General features: G+C 34.9%; 2 protein-coding genes across 8 annotated transcripts in view; one reads left to right on the top strand and one right to left on the bottom strand.

The window, feature by feature from the left end:
- RALGPS2 (Ral GEF with PH domain and SH3 binding motif 2) overlaps positions 1 to 17,958 on the top strand; it is a 254,358-nt gene that overhangs the window by 181,217 nt on the left and 55,183 nt on the right. The gene's annotated exons all lie outside the window — the stretch shown is intronic.
- Positions 1 to 17,958, bottom strand: part of ANGPTL1 (angiopoietin like 1) — a 33,218-nt gene that overhangs the window by 13,407 nt on the left and 1,853 nt on the right. The window contains exons 2-3 of one of the 2 annotated variants that reach the window (XM_072648545.1): positions 12,964 to 13,287; positions 11,484 to 12,346 (exon numbers count right to left, since the gene is read on the bottom strand). In XM_072648545.1, coding sequence (XP_072504646.1) covers positions 11,484 to 12,306 — 823 coding nt within the window. In that variant the 5' untranslated portion in view covers positions 12,307 to 12,346; positions 12,964 to 13,287. The remainder of the gene's footprint in view (positions 1 to 11,483; positions 12,347 to 12,963; positions 13,288 to 17,958) is intronic. The other variant, XM_072648544.1, reaches the window with a different exon arrangement.

Here is a 17,958-nt window from a genome sequence, read left to right as displayed (position 1 = left end):
ATTGTATCAGGTTTGTTAGAGAATTTTTAAAATCTTCATCCTAAATGTTGTCTTCCTACTACTCAGTATTGGTAGAATAGACTGCAGTTATTTTCATAATGCATTTTCCAAACCATTACTTCAATCTAAGTTGACCAGATATCCAATGAAATCATTTTTCTTACTGCTTTTACCTGTCTGATAAAACTTAACTCTGTCAACTTCTGTCTTTGTTTCACTAAGGACTACCTGGCACCCATTCTTTCATTTAGCTGCAACTTCCTTCTTTCTTCTGGTTTCCTTTATAGAAAGAATACCAAGATTGATATGATTCAACTCCTCCAGCAGTATGTCCACACAGAATCACAGAATTTTAGAGTTGGAAGGGACCTCAGCGTCCATCTAGTCCACAGGTTGGTCATTGGACAGGTAGCTCACATTTAGAATAATAACAGTTTTTAGATAGTTTAAAAGTTGTATGATTTCTTAGCACTGTCTGAACCCTTTCCATGTACTCTGCCACCATCAGTGCAGAAGGAGAAGAGGTCACATAGTACTGAGGGCATTTTGTATCACCAAGTGCCCAGTCTATTGCTGATGTGCCTCTGCATATTTACTGAACTGATTCTTAGAAAGCATCCTGAGCACATTGTGAAGGACATATTTGAAACCTTTCCAAAAGGGTGGAATCTACTAGGCTTTAAACTTGACTCTCAATGGAACTTGATAACCAAGGATCACCTCCACTTTACAGTGAAGTGTCAGAATAAGACTATCTCTGATAAGCATAGATTAAATCATTAAATAATATAGATTAAGGTAAATCATTTGGGGAGCAATAGATATATTCCATCAAAATTGATTTTATGTAGAATTTCTGTAGAATGTTTATTTCTGACTTTGGAGCCATATGAAATTACCATATGAAATTTATTATTATAAATTGATTAGCTTTTGGTCTTCAGAAGAAAAGCCACTTCCAATGTAGTATAGCAAAGAAAAGGACATTTTAATCTTCCCCGTTTGAGAACTATATTATTTTCTACCCTACTAATGTCTCAACATGAAGTCTCAATTGTTGTTATTTATTTATACATAAATATAATTCTTTCCACATGATCTTTGGCCTTTCTTAAAAAATATCAGCTATTTTTAATGAATTTCTTTTGCTTCAATATCCGTTATACTCACATGAATATTTCACAATTTTGTTAAACAAAAGGAACTTTTAAGTACTGACCAGGTATCTGAACCATATCATTCCTTTGTTTACCATGCATTAGGTACTCAGTTTGTGGTAGGCTTGTAGAGACTGAATCTGAGTCACTAAGATTTTAGTGCATGTGCAAGGTTTTCTTTTCAGACGATTCTGAATCTGAATTTTTGCATGAAATTTGTTTGCATCTTTCATATCTGTTAGATTGACTTGGCTTGAACAAAGTTCTACAGAACTTTTTTTTGGAAACCCCAATCGAAAACATAACAATTAAAATTAGTACTGAATACATCATTCTTCCTTTAGCCAGAAAATACAAGAAATATTCATGTGTCTTTAGCATGTTTTTAACATGTCCTTATAAAAGTTTATTTTTGTAATCCTATTTTGGCCTATAATGCTTGAGGATTTTTTCATTCATATCCAGTGTCCACATCAATTTGCTGTGTAACTTTGGACATTCATTTCATTCAGTTTCTGCATTTATGTAGAAGGGTGAACCAGGAGTAGATAAGAGATTTCTTGGTAAGAAATGCATAGATTTTAACAATGTCATTCTTGAGAGATTAGATTTGTTGCCCTGATGATTGTTTCTATTTTATAATACTCCACATACAGTCAACCTAATATTCTGAAACTATTTATTGAGGTAGGTAATATAAAGTATTGCTACCTGCATCTCACAGAAGTTGAGAAGAGGTAGGTCAATCACACAGCTACTAAGTGGTAAGACTGGGATTGATCCCAGGTCTTTTGACTCCAAATCATTACACTAGAAGCCTAATTAAATCTTTTAGCTTCTTGTTTGCTTGTGTTTTCAGCAAGGCAAACTAAAAGTTTTCAGTCTTCTGTTTTTTGTTATTCTTTTGTTACTAATTTGTTCGGTATCAAGAGAATTCATATGCGTGAACCACTAGGGTATAGTGGGAAAAAATTCGATTGAGTGTTTGAAGACCTAGGATTTAATTCTCGCTCTCCCGCAATGTTTGTGACCTTTGGCATATCTTTTCACTGCTATTTCTTATCTGTAATCTGTCACTACTAAATAAGCATTTAACTTGTACTCTCCTAGGTACTTCCTAGGTATACAAAGCCAAAACAAAATAGTCACTGGCTTCAAGGAGCTTACATTCTGTATGGAGAAATAACATACATACTACACATAAATAAACACAAAATATATTTGTAAAAGAAGTCAGTTTGAGTTTAAATGATCACAAAGACCTCTTCCATCTCAAAAGTCTTACGATTTTCTAGCAGCTCAAATACAATCCCAAAGAGGTGGCAGTGACATCATTACAGAGAAAAAAGTGTAAATGTAGCATTTTGTTTTGATGCAGAAATCTAAGCTTCTCTCTCTTTTTATAAATTTGACATCATCCTCAAATTTCTCTTCTGCCATTAAACTAGGTCTTCCTTAAATCAGAGAACTGTAATTCTGCAGATAAAGTTGCTAGTCCAAGGTCTTTGCTTCTCAGCTCATCTCTTAACAAGTCATCCTTAAAGGAGGACTTGGCATTTTGTTTGACTTTTTCCATAAGAGCCCAGCACATATTCTGCCTCTTAGTTATGTGACAACCCTTGCTCTCCCTCTGCCCTCCTGCCCTGCCAGCAATCGTACACAATATTTCAGTGACCTTTCCTCCATATCTTCTCACATGGCACTTTGGTTTATAATTTCTATTGATTTTACTGTATGATGTTGCCTACTTTTAGCTCTGTTGGACTTTCCCTTCTAGTAGATAGACAAACCCCTTGGGGCTAGTCAATATTCCTTATCTCAGTTTTGTATTTCTGTTCTTGGCATCCAATAAGCAATCTAATCAGTGTTCATATATAATTTTAATGATATCCCAGATTTCTGTTTAAATGAAAATCTTGGCTAAGCTTAGTATTTTTAGTGAAACTGTCTCATGTTGCATTTTTAAATTTTTATTTTACTTTATTTTTTTGGTCTCAGGGGCATCCTTGTTGAAAATTAATTTTGCATCATTATTCTGAACAAAACTTTTACACTATTTGTTACAAAGAAGGTACAAGATTTTCTCCTAAAGTTATCATTTGTTGTTGTTCAGTTGTTTAAGTCATGTCTGACTGTTTGTAACCCCATTAGGGCTTTTCTTGGCAAAAATACTGGGGGGTTTTGCCACTTCCTTTTCCAGCTCATATGATAGATGAGGAATTGAGGCAAACAGGGTTAAGTGACTTCCTCAGGGTCACACAGCTAGTAAGTGTGTGAGAACAGATTTGAACTCAAGAAGATGAGTCTTCCAGATTTTATCCCCTTTATCCACTGTGTCACTTAGCTGCCCAAGCTATCATTTAGTTTCTTACTTTTTCACCTCATTTCTTTTGTTATCTTTTGCTATCCTTTTCTCATAATCTGTATTTATCACCTGAAATATCTAAGGAAATAAATTTAGCCTGTTCAAGGTAGAGTGATTTCTGTTTAATAGTCAAGATTGTAGTGTTTGGCATGTTCTAATCCAACATTAAGCTCTGAGACAGATATAGTTATTTTTCATAGTCAACAAGTCCTTTGATAAATCCTGCTGATCAATAAAAATACTTTAATAAGAACCCTTCAGCATTTTGTTTGGATGCTATATGTCATACTGTTTAGTCCCCACCAAAGCCAGTTGTTTCTAAAAAAACACATTCATTAGAAATGGTGCAGTCCTAGTGTATTATAGGTATAGGAGACTATTGAAGTCTTCACAGTAAGCTAAATTTTAGTAGCCTTCAACTATTTTGTCTTACTCTTTTGTTTCACCAGTCTATACATAAACTATAGAGGGAAAGAAATATAAAAAGAAATAATAAGTACTCAGTGCAACTTCCCTTAAGACAGACACTATCTCTGGTTCTCCCCAACAGAAAATCCATCCTAACATTCACATCTGGGAATCCCTTATTTCTTTCAGGGGTCAATTCAAATGCTACCTCCTTCAAAAGATCCTTCATGATTCATACCCAGAGATATACATGTATATACCCCTCCAAAATGACTGTGTGATATTTTTATATTTATTTTTCTATGTTATACACAGATGCACACACACATACATATTCCCATTGCCTGAATTGTCTCAACTACATATATACATACATACATACATACGTAGGTACGTACATACATACCTATGTATGTATATGTGTGTGTATACATATATATATATTCCCGGGGCCTGGTACATAATAGGCATTTGTAAATGCTGGTTGACTAAATTCAGCCACATTTTAGCATATTTATTAACAGCAACAAATAGGGAGAGCACTGTGCCTAGGATCTTGGAGAGATATAGAGCCTGGCCATGACAGAAGTTGCCCATCTTATTGTGTAGGATATGAGGACAATAATTCTTTTGCATAATATTATAACTTAATTGTATCAGAATACTTAAAAAATCACTCAACTAAAAAGCATTGAAGTAGTACCTGCTTGACTGTGCAAGGAACTGGGGATTAAACCAATAATGAATAAACCCTGCCTTCAGGGAGCTTACCATCTATCAGAGGAGACAATGTAGCCAGTCATAAGTATATACAAAATATATACTTGATATTTAGGGACAACTAGTGGTTGGGGGGAAGTAGATATCAGGAAAGACTTCATGTAGAAAGTGGTACTTCAGGTGACTTTTGAAAGAAATAAGAAGTGGAAGAGAGGAGGAAGTACATTCTGGGCATGGGATAAAAAGCGGAGAAACTGGAGTTGAAGAATAATAATGTGTGAAGAACAGCAGTATGGCCAGTCTGGCTGACCAGAATACTAGAAGGGGAATACTGTATGATGAAAGTGGAGCCCAGTGGCAATATGGCTCCTATTTATTGAATGAGAGAATGGCATATTAAGAATTGCACTTTTGGAAACTCGTTTAAGCAGTTTGGAGGATAGTTTGGAAAAGGGAAGAGACGAGACAAGGAAACCAATTAAAAAGGAGACAGCTAGATGGCACAGTGGATAGGACACTGGGCCTGGAGTCAGTAAGACCAGAGTTCATTTGACCCCGGACATTTACTAGTTGTGTGACTCTGACAAGCCCTTAACCCTCTCTCTGCCTTAGTTTTCTTAACGATAATATGAAGATAATAATATCACCTGCCTCCCAGGGTTATTGGGAAGCTCTAACTAGACAGTATTTGTAAAGTACTTTGCTCAGTGTCTGGCACCTAGTAAGCATCTTATAAATGTTTCCTTCCTTCCTATTATGATAGTGTAGGTGACAGGTGATGCGAGCTCTGTGATGAACTACTGTGTAAAATCTTAGGGGGAAATTGCTACCTGCTAGCTCAGATAGACCCAAAAAATGACTGTGCCATGAACATGAGAGTTATCTTTGTCACAGATGGAGAGCTGAAAAAAATCTTTGAAGTCATCTAGCCCAAGGGCTCTTCACTTTTTTTGTGTCATGCACCTCTGGGACCCCTTCTCAGAATCACATTGTTAATGAATAAAAAGGAAGTCAGTTATATTTAAATAGTCACAAAATAGTTTTTTAATTCACAAACCCCTGATGAAGAACACTTGATCTAGCACAGCCCAATCATTTCACAAACAATGAGTCACTGAAACTTTTTAAAATGTCAAACAGAGAAATTTGTCCTTTACCCTATGGGCAGTAGGGTATCTTGGGTAGGGGACCGATGTGATTGTCTAACTTGTCGAAATTTGTCTAAAACCAGTGTTTTAAGAAGATTATTTTGGCACCTGTCTAGGGATAGACACTATTGCATCTCTAATGCTGCTTAATATTGTGTTGTTTCATATCCTGTTAGATGCTGTTGTTGTGTTACTTGATCTTTCCAAGGTTTTTCCGCCTTTTTTTTTTAATCTTTGTTACAAGAGATAGCTGTTAGAAAGAGAAAAAGAGGAAGGGCATATTTCAGAAATAAGGATGATATTAAAAAGATGAATAAAAAGATTCTTAAAATAGATTGCAGTAGCTTTTTGGCTTCCACATCACACTGTTCAGCCTGTAGTCCACCAGACAAAACTGCCATCTCCCCATGTCTCATCCATTTCTTTTACCCTTCAAGTATAGAATTGCACATTTATCTCTACTAAATTTCATCTTGCTACAATTGCCTCTGTGTGATATCCTTCTTTTCTTTTTTTTTAAACTTCGTGTCATCTGGAAATTTAATAAAACTTAGACTAAGAAGTGTTCATTAACACAGGTCCAAGCGTTGATTCCTGGAGCACTCCACCTTGAGCCCCTACTCTTTGAACCACAAAGAGTAGTTAAAGAACCAGGGATTGTTTTGAGTTTGTGTTTGTATGCCTCACACAGCACCATGAATGTTATATACAGTTTATAAATGTTTATTTATTACTGAACTGGAGTTAGTCGTCAGTAGTGTCAGGTCTGTCTATGTTCGTCCTTCATTTTCAAAGACCATGATATCAGAGAAATGATGACATGGTTTGCACTTGACTTTGTTTTGAGTGAGGGAGTGCAGTGCAAGGTCACCAGTACAGCAAAGAGATGAAAGAGGATAAGGACTGCAAATGCCATAGATTAGGAGATCATTAATGACCTTAGAGTTTAGAGTGGCAGGGGCAGGAGCCACATTGTAAGGAGCTGAAGAGAGAATAGGAAGTGAGGAAGCAGAGACATTCCAAGTACAAAACTTTTTAAAGAAGGAAAGGGAAGAAATGGAGTGTTGGTTGGTTGATGCAAAAAGAGCAAGAGAGTCTTTTTTTGGACTTATAAGACCCAAATTTGTTGTAGAACAACGCAAGAGTGAAGGAGTGACATACTCATAAGGAAAACTTAATTTTTTCTCCAATTATTTAGTGGTTAGCAAACTACCTAGCACATAGTAGGCACTTAATAAATGCTAATTGACTGACTGGCACAAATTTCTGACAATTAGCAATTTCTGTCAATAAATGTGATTGTTTGATTTTTAATTCTATTTTTTATCTCATAAATTAAAAAGTACTAGAATTCTAAAAAGTCCTGAAATATGTAGATCATGGAAATAAATTTTTTTAAGTTTCAGAAAGATTATTTGGCAAAGTGCACGTCTTTAAAACAATTAGCAATTTGATTTAGTTCCTTTCAAGCCACCCTAGAGTGGATGTTTGGCTCTTTTTATTTGCCTATGCAAAGTATACAAAGAGTAACATATAATACATTGCTATTTAGAATAACACAGAAAACAGAGGCATCAAATATGTTTTAAATAGCCATTAAGGTCAGTGCTTTCTGAATTATACAAAACGAAAATGAATAAACAATTTAAGAAAGGAAAGATGACTACTCCAAAAAAGTGGAATTATAAACAGATGAATATTTAGTAGGAATTTTACTTTTCCCCACTATTCGGTTGAGGGAAGCAATTTAAGAAACTCTAACTAAATGCAGAAACTCTGAGACCAAGATGTACTTCTCCCTTAAACTTCCCTCAAATAGATAACCCTGTTTGAATACAGGTTCAACTAAAGAGGAGGGATAGAAGATTTCATAGTTTTCACAGAAAATGGGAATCATAGGATTTAGATTTCAAGCCTGAAAGGAACTTGAGGATTATTCAATTCAACACAGTTATTTTAAAGATTAAGAAACCTCACTGATTGACATTAAAAATATCTCCAACTAAATATAGTAAGATACAGCTCAAGAACCAAACAAAACAACATTGGATCTAGCTCTGTCACTAATTAGTTTTGGGATTATAATATTTGTATCTCTGGGCCTCAGTTTTTCCATCTGTAAAACAAGGGAATTTAGTATGATCTCCCTTCTCACTCTAAAGTTTTGTGATTCTGTAAAATGAATAATTATGAGACTAGCTCACATTTCATATAGTGCTTCTAACCCTGCACATGAAGTAGTTCATAGTATCATCCCTCGCTTACTGATACTGAAGGACAAAGAGGTTAACTGACAAGCAAGAGTCAGAATTTGAGTCCAAGTCACTTGACCCAATGTATGTAGGACTCTTTTGCCTATTTTACTGAATTTAAACGTTGTTGTTATGTTTGTCCTTTGTTTTCAAAGGGAACCATGACATCAGGGAAATGAGGACATGACTTGGAGTTGACTTTGATTTGAGTGAGGGAGGGCTAATTCAATTTAAAGAGAACTTATAGACTTAATCCTGAATGAGCAAGTCTCAAAAACATCTTCGATTGACTTTATCCATATGAATGATTCAGATTGCTAAAAAAAAATATTTTGCTGAAAGTTATTGCTTCCTCATTTACAGTGTGTGGTAATTCCTTTAATAGCATGCTGTATTAAAATATTATCTTTCCCTCTTTTGAATATATTCATTTCATTTTGAGGTTTTTGAGTCATATCTGTCATTCTTATAGCCTATTATGAAATAATTCCAGATAAGGTACTACATCAGGCCATATTAACTTTATTAAACATTTCATATTCTTAAACCAAGGCATTTCATAGTAATATACATTTAAATTTTAAGTCATATAAATTTTACATTTACTTCACTGGATAAACAACTGTTTTCCTTTTAAATATAGAATTTATATTATTAATTATGTTTTGTACATTAAAAATTATTAAAGTTTCCTCCTTTAAGAACTTAAAATCATCTAATTAAATTATATAACTTCAATATTAAAATCTTAGTGGAAAGCAAACAAAAACTTTGAAACTTGGCCTAAAGAAACTAATATTTATAGTAATAGGAAAAACATGGTATTTTTTGAAATATCAAGAGGGAACCCCTCAGTTGCTCATTTGGTAGAGAATCATTCACAGACAGTATATTGTTTGATAATTGTGAATTTGGTAAATTCAACAAACAACACTAATTTGGTCAACATTTTTCTTATGATTATATGAATGGTAGGAAACTTAGCTAATAGATTAGAGCACTGTTGAAATATTGAACATCCTCATTATTGATCAACTACTGAATCTTTTTTTGTATTTTTAAAATTAACATTCTACCTGGATTATATAATTCCTCAAAAATTAAGTTCGTGTCTGATTACAGCTGTGTTAAATTATATTTACAATAATTTCTACTTTCTTAATACGTAATGAAAAATAAGAGAATACGTATGGAAAGAAATTGTTCTTTGTCCTAAAAATACAAAAATTAAACCTAAAACCAAATGGCTGTTCAATATAGAATGATAAAGGATATAAGTGCTTTGTTTAATCTACAAAGATTGATCCTAACCTATCTATTAACCTGTTATATAACTTATCTTATTCATTTATACATGTGCATACACTCAAGGATTCATGAATAAATATAATCTGAAGTTTAGCATCATAACTCTAAAGCTCAAAGCTTTAGAAATGAAACCTCAAAGCCTGTCCGATTGCTTTTAATTACATTATCTCTTTGCATTTCACTAAATATTTTCTCTGGAACCTAATAAATCTCCAGGAATTCTTAACTTGGGATCCTTCAACTTATTTTTAATATTTTGATTATTTTATTTCAGTATAATTAGTTTTTTGTGTGATCCTACGTGTTTTTACATTATTCATTTAAAAACATTCAGAGAATTTTAGCCACAGAAAGTTTTTTTAAAAATCAATGCAATTAAAAGTTAATATTCATATATATTGGATGAAATGGATAGAGTTACTGAATTGTTAGAAATCTGTACCAGATTTTCAGAAAAAGAAGACTCCCTAACCAATCATTGGCTTTCCTTTTCTTTCGTACTTGTCTATGCTTGGTCAGCTGTTGTGTTGCAACAACCTAGAATAATAGGTCATAATGTTATTAGAATGACATACTTGAAAGCAAACTTTACTTTTTCTAAAAAATTAAGTTTTTTTCCTTCTATTTTAATTTAACTTGTTTATTTTATGATCCAACTACTAGTCATTGGACATTCAGACCCTTCCACCAATGCTTACTGGCTTCCTGATCACTTACTGTCACTTATCCTCACCAAATTATTCTAAAGATCAAATGAAATGATATACACTTAACTTTAAAGCATTGTATGTAAATTCAATTAATTTGGGGAGTCATGCAAATCAAGTTATTATTGAAGTAACAGGAATGGATAAGATATCTCAGAGAGAGAAAGAGTTTAAAAAGAAAGAAAAACACTTGCTATTATTCATTGAGCCCTGTCCATTCCAGAGGGTTGGATTGATCAGTCAACAAGCCTACTTAATACGCTAGGCACTGTGCGAAAATCAGAACAATACCTATTCTCATGAGCTTTCATACTAATAAATGTACCTGTAGGAAGCTTAACCTTGAAAAGGATACCCTTGGAAGGAAACAAGCTGGTGTAGATACAGACTTAAAGGTGCAAATGGGAAACTAGGAAGACTCATGACTAGTGCTCTAAAATCACAAAATCAACTATTTATATTAACATTTTACAATTTCAAAATATCCTGACATGAATCTTAATGGTAACAGTTTTGTGAAGTTGTTAAAGGTATTATTTCCGTTTTATAAAAGAGGAAATTTAGACCTAAAAAATAAATTTATTTGCCTAAGCTCTCACCCTAGTAGTCACAGACTCAGATCTTTTAATACCTAGTCCAGTGTTCTGTCTATACAATTTTCAGTAAAGCTGGACTCAAAATCTTGGGCCAAGAATAAGACATGTGGGAAATGGGGATTTAAAAAGAGCAAAGACAGCTTAAAATTGTGGATCTTTTGTGGAATGATGTGTTGGGAATCATTAAAAGAAAAGTACGGAGGGTCCTGGTTGAAGTTAGAGAACATGAATATAATGGATTGCAACCATAAACCAGTTATTGTGACTATTTCCAGCAGTTCTCTGGGTCCTGAAAGCAAGGAGACTGGGGAAAAGAGTGTGGAAGTCATTCAAAATTGACATCAATACCTTCAACTATAAAGATTTGGGGCGGCGGGGGAGTAGGAAGGGGGAAGTTCATGCATGTTATGTATATACCAAGTTGAATTTGCTGTTGCTATTCAAAATAGACAAGTATTCATCTGTTGTTCTTTGTTTTTTGGGGTTTTTGGGGGGCCAGACCTGAAATTTGACTGGTGTTGATTGTGCCTAGTAAGGATCTTCTGCTAGAGTAAAAAGTTCTCTTCAACTTTTAGTCTTAAAGGGGAGGTAGGGGGTGAGGGTGGTCCTGAGAAGTTTTGTAACCTGAACTCAGATCTTCCTGGCCTTTAGGACAGCTTTCTATACCACACCTACTGCAAAATATGTTACAGTAATAAAAATAGTGGAATCCTAATAAGGATTAAGGTATGTTTTCTGCCTGTGTGATGTACATTCTTACACTGTAAACCATAAAAGTCTTACCCTGTATATCTCTAATGGCAATTGGGGTAACTCACTCACCTTCATTGATGAATGTTACTGGAGGTATCTTGAAAGGACTTTTGGTGGGAGAAGTTGCAGGATCAGGTGGTGGCCTTAAATCTCTAGGATAACTTGGGTCTCTCTGTATCTCGTTACCTCCCAACAAACCAGGAGTGTACTGTTGGCTGTTAGGAATATGCTGTGGCACCACCTGAACAAGAGGAGGAGATACGTGGGTGTCCTGTCTGGAAAATATCCGCAGGCACTGCTCCTCCAACAAAGTGATCATCACCGATTGATTATTTACAAGATCAGTCAGAGAAGCATATTTCACCTCTAGCTCCCTGTACCTTGTTGCCATCTTCAACATTTCTGTTGTGATATTGAGGATTTTGTTTTCCAGTTGGGAAAGCTCAAGTGAATTATCCCTCTTACGAATAATCTCATGCAAGAGTTGCATATAGAGTTGAGTGACCCGGGAGTTCATGTTACGGCTTTCTTTTCTCAGCAGCTTTACCTCATTCACAATATTTCCATCTACGTCTACCACCAATTGCAAGATATCTATCTCCCGCTTCTGCTTGGAGAGTACGTCCTTCAGGTTCTCTATGTCCATCCTCGTGATCATGTCTTTTATGTTGCCTGCATCTTGCCCTTTGGTGTTGACACAAATTGGCCCTGTTATTTTTTGTTCAGGTACCAGGAATGTATAACCACATTTCTTTCCTTCCTCTCTACCATCTGCCGCACGAGGGTACCTCCGCTGGGTTATTTTTTTGGTTTTGGACTGTCCTCCTGTGCATTGTCCAGTGGGCGTTAATAAGAAGAATAGTACACCTAGAGTCCAGATAAAAGCCTTCATTTTGAAATGAGGTTGTGTAGTAGTGATGTCTTTTGAAAAACTAATCAACGAGGAGGGGAAAAAAGTAAAAATAATTAATATGAATCCATTTTTAAGGTCTGTAATATAAAAAAGTATGCTAGGGAGAAAATAAAGATTGATAAGAAAAATATAACTACAACTCTTATCTTCCTAGCCAAAATTACCTTGTCTTGGCTTCTTGAACCTCCCCTAAAGCAATATTAATTTGTAATTTTTCTTACAAAAGAGATTTTAAGACTAGCTCTACCAGCTCACCACCTTTGAACAAGCTGTTCTGACAAGTTTGTCAGCTTAACGCTTTAACACTATGAAATGATGCCCAGTTTTTCTTAGATGTGGTAGAATTAGAGCATTGTTAAAATGGAAACCTTCCTAACACTAACCTGTCCACTTTGAAGTCAGTCATTATGGTTTGGCCATTTAGTTAACTTTTGTGTTAGTATTTGTCTGATATTTCATTGCTACTGTTCACCATATGCTTCAGCCTAGGACTTGTGCTCCTTCTTTGAAAACCGTACGTATTTATTAAGGAAACTGACAGTTAATAAATTAAAGAAGCTTATGAGGATATTTCCAAAATCTAAGACAACATAACTTTTGAGTGACTTTTCTAATGAAAGGAGAAATGCAATTTACCTTGTTTTTTTGCTCTACAATTGTAGTTTTACTGTAAGAATCACATTCCCTGAACTATCATGATGTGATGCGGTATTAGCACAATAGTGGGGAATTCTGTTCTGTTCAACAGAATTGGTGGATTTTTTCCTCTTTCCTTTGGCAATTGAGGGATCCGTGATTTTAACAGTAGAGGAACTCTGTGACTCAGGCACATCACAAACCCACTACACCACAGTGAATTGTATCTGTAAGTTGCTGGGGCAAAGTTTCACGCCTTCTGATGATGGGTCATTCCCTATCTTCGAGTGTAGGTTATTTTCATATATGTTTTTTAAAAAATATCTATAAGATATAGAAAACAAAACAAGATACAGCATACAGTCACAACTAGTTTATTCTTTAACAATATCATAACCTCCACTAAAATATTTTTCGTTCAAATGTTGCAGCGTCACCTGAAAGTCAGTGGGTTCTAAAAAGCTGTCCCAGAAGAACATAGCTCTAGAAGGTCTGCCTGTTCTGGAAAGATTGGCAATAAACCCAACCACAGACCACATGAAAGAGAAAAAGCTTGAGGAGAATCTTAGACTTACACAGTCTAAAAATCTGGGACAGGAAATCAGGCTGCTGTTTGGTGGCTGGGGAAAAAAATGGAACCAATGTCACAAGAAAGTCTTCATGCTCAGTAATATCCTCCTACTCTAGAACCAAGGAACCCTGGGAATATATTCTCTGTGAAATGTCCCATTTTCCTTCAGACTAGCTGTACCAGTTTTTTTCATCTGTTAACCTGAATAGCTATAATTTGAGAAATTTCTTTTGCTTTTGTTCCCTTCCCTTCAGCTGATGTTCAACTCCCAAAGGCTTAATTTCCATTTTCAATTAACGTGCATACGTACACACATATACGTACTTATATGCACATACATGTATATATGTATTTATGCATGGGATGCATGGATGTGTGTGTTTGACCAGGAACTTCACTTGTCATTACTTATTGTTGGTTAAAATACTGTAATCTTCAAACTACTCCTAAGTGTGCCTGGATGTCAGTGTTTCTATCATTGAATTACATATACATCTATAAATCATCAGCAATAACCTAAATCCACCCCTGTACCTTCATTCTTTACCTATATCCTTGAGGAACTGCTGCAGTGGAAACTTGTCTTCCTCTGTTAGCTCTACTCACACATAACAGGAAAGGAGAACGAATACTTGTCATCTATCTGTTCTTGGTGATTATTGTCAGTCTTTCCTATTATGAAAGGTTTTATTGTTTGGGTCAGGTGGATCCTACACTTAGCAGGTGTAATCACCAGCAGTGAAAGATTCGGTATATTAATACTGCAGAGGACTCTCAAAGCTTTCTTCCTAATTAATGTTTCTCCCTTTGTTCTTTCACTATCAAGAAGGAATGTCATTGGGTCATTCTTGTAAGTAAAGTTTTGTTTCCATTGCTAAGTGTTCACTCTTCTTGTCTGACAATTCTGCATTTTGAAGTAATAAACTGGAGGGGAAGTCAAAGCAAAAGGGAGCAAATCTAGTACTTTCTTAGGGGTTCCTGTTCCATCTCTGAGGTTTCACATAACTAAACAGGCAAAGATGTTACAAACTCTCTCCCTCTTAAATAGTCTGAACACAAAACACCTTAGCATAGGCATACAGATCATAGATTTGGAGTTGGGAGGCACCTCCGAGGCAATTTTGTGTCATCCCTTCCTTTTAAAGACAGACACAAGCTCCTCCAAAAGACTGACCTACCCATAGTCACACAGTAAGCCCCACAGGCATGAGAATAAAGACCGTCCTCACTTAAGTTTCCTGTGATCCAGAAAATTTTGTTCTATTTCTCTAGAGATAGTTATAGGAGTTAACGTAGTGATTGAGAAAGTACTCTGGATGAAGTTGGATTAAGTTTTCATGAAGATGATACTGAAAAGAAACAAAAATCTATATATTTGTTAAATTACTGAAACAAAATGAAAAGGTCTTGACTTTTCCATTGGAATTTTAAACTCATTTATTTTCTGGTATTAGTATAGCATTTCTTAAAGCTTTGTTGATTTTTTTGTCTCTATTTAAGTGTCCTCTCCTTGACTGAAATACATATAAGTATGAATGTTTTTTTAAGGTTAAAAAAGTGTTTTTACATATATGATCTCATTTGGTCCTGTGAAATGAGTAGTTAGAACTCTTGTCGCTATTTTGCAGTGAGTAGTATAAAGACCATTGAGGTTATTACTTGGTCACACAGCTAGTAAGTACAGGAGATAGATCTGGAGTCTTTTGGCTCCCTGAACAGTCTCTTTCCACTATACTACACTACCTTTCTAGTTAGGAAGTTATGGCATAAACATTAGCTATTCAGGTTATTTGTGTGTGTGTGTGTGTGTGTGTTTTAAGATAAGCAGCTCTTTGTGAAATTTATTATTGGAAATCTATAAGAAATTTGAAGAGAAGTTTCCATTTACATTTCAGTCCATGTTGCTAAACACTTGGTCATGGACTACCAGTACAGATCTCAGTACAAATCAAAATGTAAACCATCACATGTCAGTTGACTACATGAAAGAAATGTTGTAACGTATTTAATTTGTTTAATGCTGTATCTGCTAATTTCATCACACTAACATGAAAACTTCATTTTGGATCCCAAATTGAATCTGTCTAGTAAGCACAACAAAGAACTCTTCTCTAAACTGCTTTAAACTATTCAACATAAATGACATTTTTAAGCATCCTCTTGCTTAGATATCTAGTGTGTCATCTCTGACATGGGTTTTATAGACTACTAAAATTATTTCCACCTAAAACTTTAGTTGTGCCTCTGTAGTCTGTTTTAATAGAATTTTCAGAAATATCAGCTAGCTTCTTTATAGTAAAACAAAACCAAATAACATCCCAAATATGTTTGCATTACTATACAGTAAGTTCATTACGGCCAACACAGGGTCCACATGATGGGAAAAATCTCTTGAGCCACCACAAAATCAAAGAGAAAATTGGAGACCTCATGTCAGAGTAATTGACTTCTTTTAAGGGAGAGAAAACTTTTAGTTTCTTTGTCAAAATTAAGTTAAAACTATAATTTGTTTAACTTGCCCAATCCTAAATTGAGATTTTTTTTCCTTTAAAAAGTAATGACCTCACTGCCACCTACAGCAGAACAGGGAACCACATTTTTTATGTTAATGGACTAGTTACATCATTTACTTTTGACAGGAAAAAAAAATAGATCTCTTAAATCCTAAATTCAGGTCTTGACAGGTAAAAGATCTGGTTTAAAAATACATCTACTGTTAAATTTCCTAAAAGCATTCCCTCATTTAATATTTTTCCACATATGTTCAATATTAAAAGTCAAGGACCTATAAATCTATGTTACCTCATAAAATTGTTTTTGTATATATTAAAATTTTCCTAAGCCCCAGGAGAATGTTATAAATTAGTTACAATATACTTTAAATCCACATCTGTACATGGTTGTTTTGTTTTTAAAAAACAATTCCTTCCATGCATTGGGCTAATTTTATTGGTAATATTTGTCTGCTGATTTACAACACTGCTGGCTGGTATGGAGAGGAAATAGAAGGCGGAACTGACTTCCTTTCAGATGGTAAACCTAAGAGCAATCTGAATGACTGGGTTTTTACTGGTGGTCAAGTACAGGGGTGTGGGACCACATTGCAGCTGGAGAGATATGAGATAAAAACATCATCCTGGCCTTAAAATCTGTTAGGACATAAAGATGCTCTATCAGATGAGGTTAATTATGTTGAATTAACAGAGTTATCTAAGCCAAGGATATGTACTTACCTGTCAGAGACAGGTTTAATGTCAACATTGAGTGCCTGCAAGACGCTGTGCTTAGATACTTGGCTTACAGACACAAGGACTGTATCTGATCAGGGGTTGGTGGGGATGGGGGGAAAGATACATTGTTTTTGGTGGAGGAAAGGGGGAGAATGGAAACACAAATACTTATAATATAAATTAGAATATATGTATATAGATGTGTTGCACAGTGCTCCGTGAGATCCAAAGAATGAGATCACTTCCAAGTGAAGATCAGGGAAGACTTCGTGGAGGAGGTGTCAACTTGGTTGAGTGTCACCAGATGGAAAAGATTTGGATTTCAACAGGAAGAACATTCCGGGCCTAGGGATCAGTGTGAGCAAAGGGATGGAGATATGAAAAGGCTAGACTTATTCTGAGAATAAAAAATCCTGTTTAACTTCACTACAGAGTACATAAAGGGAAGGGTTTTGAAATAAGATGAAGATAATTGGAACCAGATTATTGAAATCTAAGGATATCAAGCTAAGGAGTTTGGACTTTGTTCATTAAGCAATGGGGAACCATTGAAGGTTTTTGAACAGGAGAGTTGTGATCAGAAATGTGTTAGAAAGATTACTCCCTTGGTCTTTCACTGGATCGAATTGGGATGGGGAAATTGGAGACGACCAATTAGGAAACTTGTGTAATAATCCTAAAATAATAAGGCCTTGAACTTGGGGAGTGGAAATGAAAACAAAAAGGCTGCAACTTTATGTAGATGGAATTTACAGAAGATGGCAATTGTGTTTCCTAAATCATGATTTTGAAATTTCCTGTCTGAGTAACTGAGATAAGGTAGCTGTTAACACAACCAAGAGAGCGTGAGTGGCAGGTTTAGGAAGGAGAAGTATACTTCATTTTCAAATACAAAACTAGCTAAAAATAATGCTGTTGACATAAATTAATATTAATGATGTATGCATTTTAATGACTACAAACTAATGAAGTTCATGTTGTTTCAAATCCAGTAACTGAGAAGTTCAGTAAATTGTGTAGTCTGTGTTAAAGCATTAATAAGTTCCTTATAGTTCAGTCAATTGATAAATTTCAGTTCATTCATGGAATTACATGAAAGTTGAGTTTAAAAATTTTAGTTATTAGGATGATTTTGTTTGTTTACTATTAGAGTTTGAGGGCTCAAAAAATTAAACATACTTTGAATTTCTGTAA

The sequence above is a fragment of the Notamacropus eugenii genome, chromosome 2 (genome assembly GCF_028372415.1).
Source record: "Notamacropus eugenii isolate mMacEug1 chromosome 2, mMacEug1.pri_v2, whole genome shotgun sequence".
Taxonomy (NCBI): domain Eukaryota; kingdom Metazoa; phylum Chordata; class Mammalia; order Diprotodontia; family Macropodidae; genus Notamacropus; species Notamacropus eugenii.
Note: the sequence above shows the minus strand (reverse complement) of the source record. Positions and strands in the feature narration are given on the sequence as shown.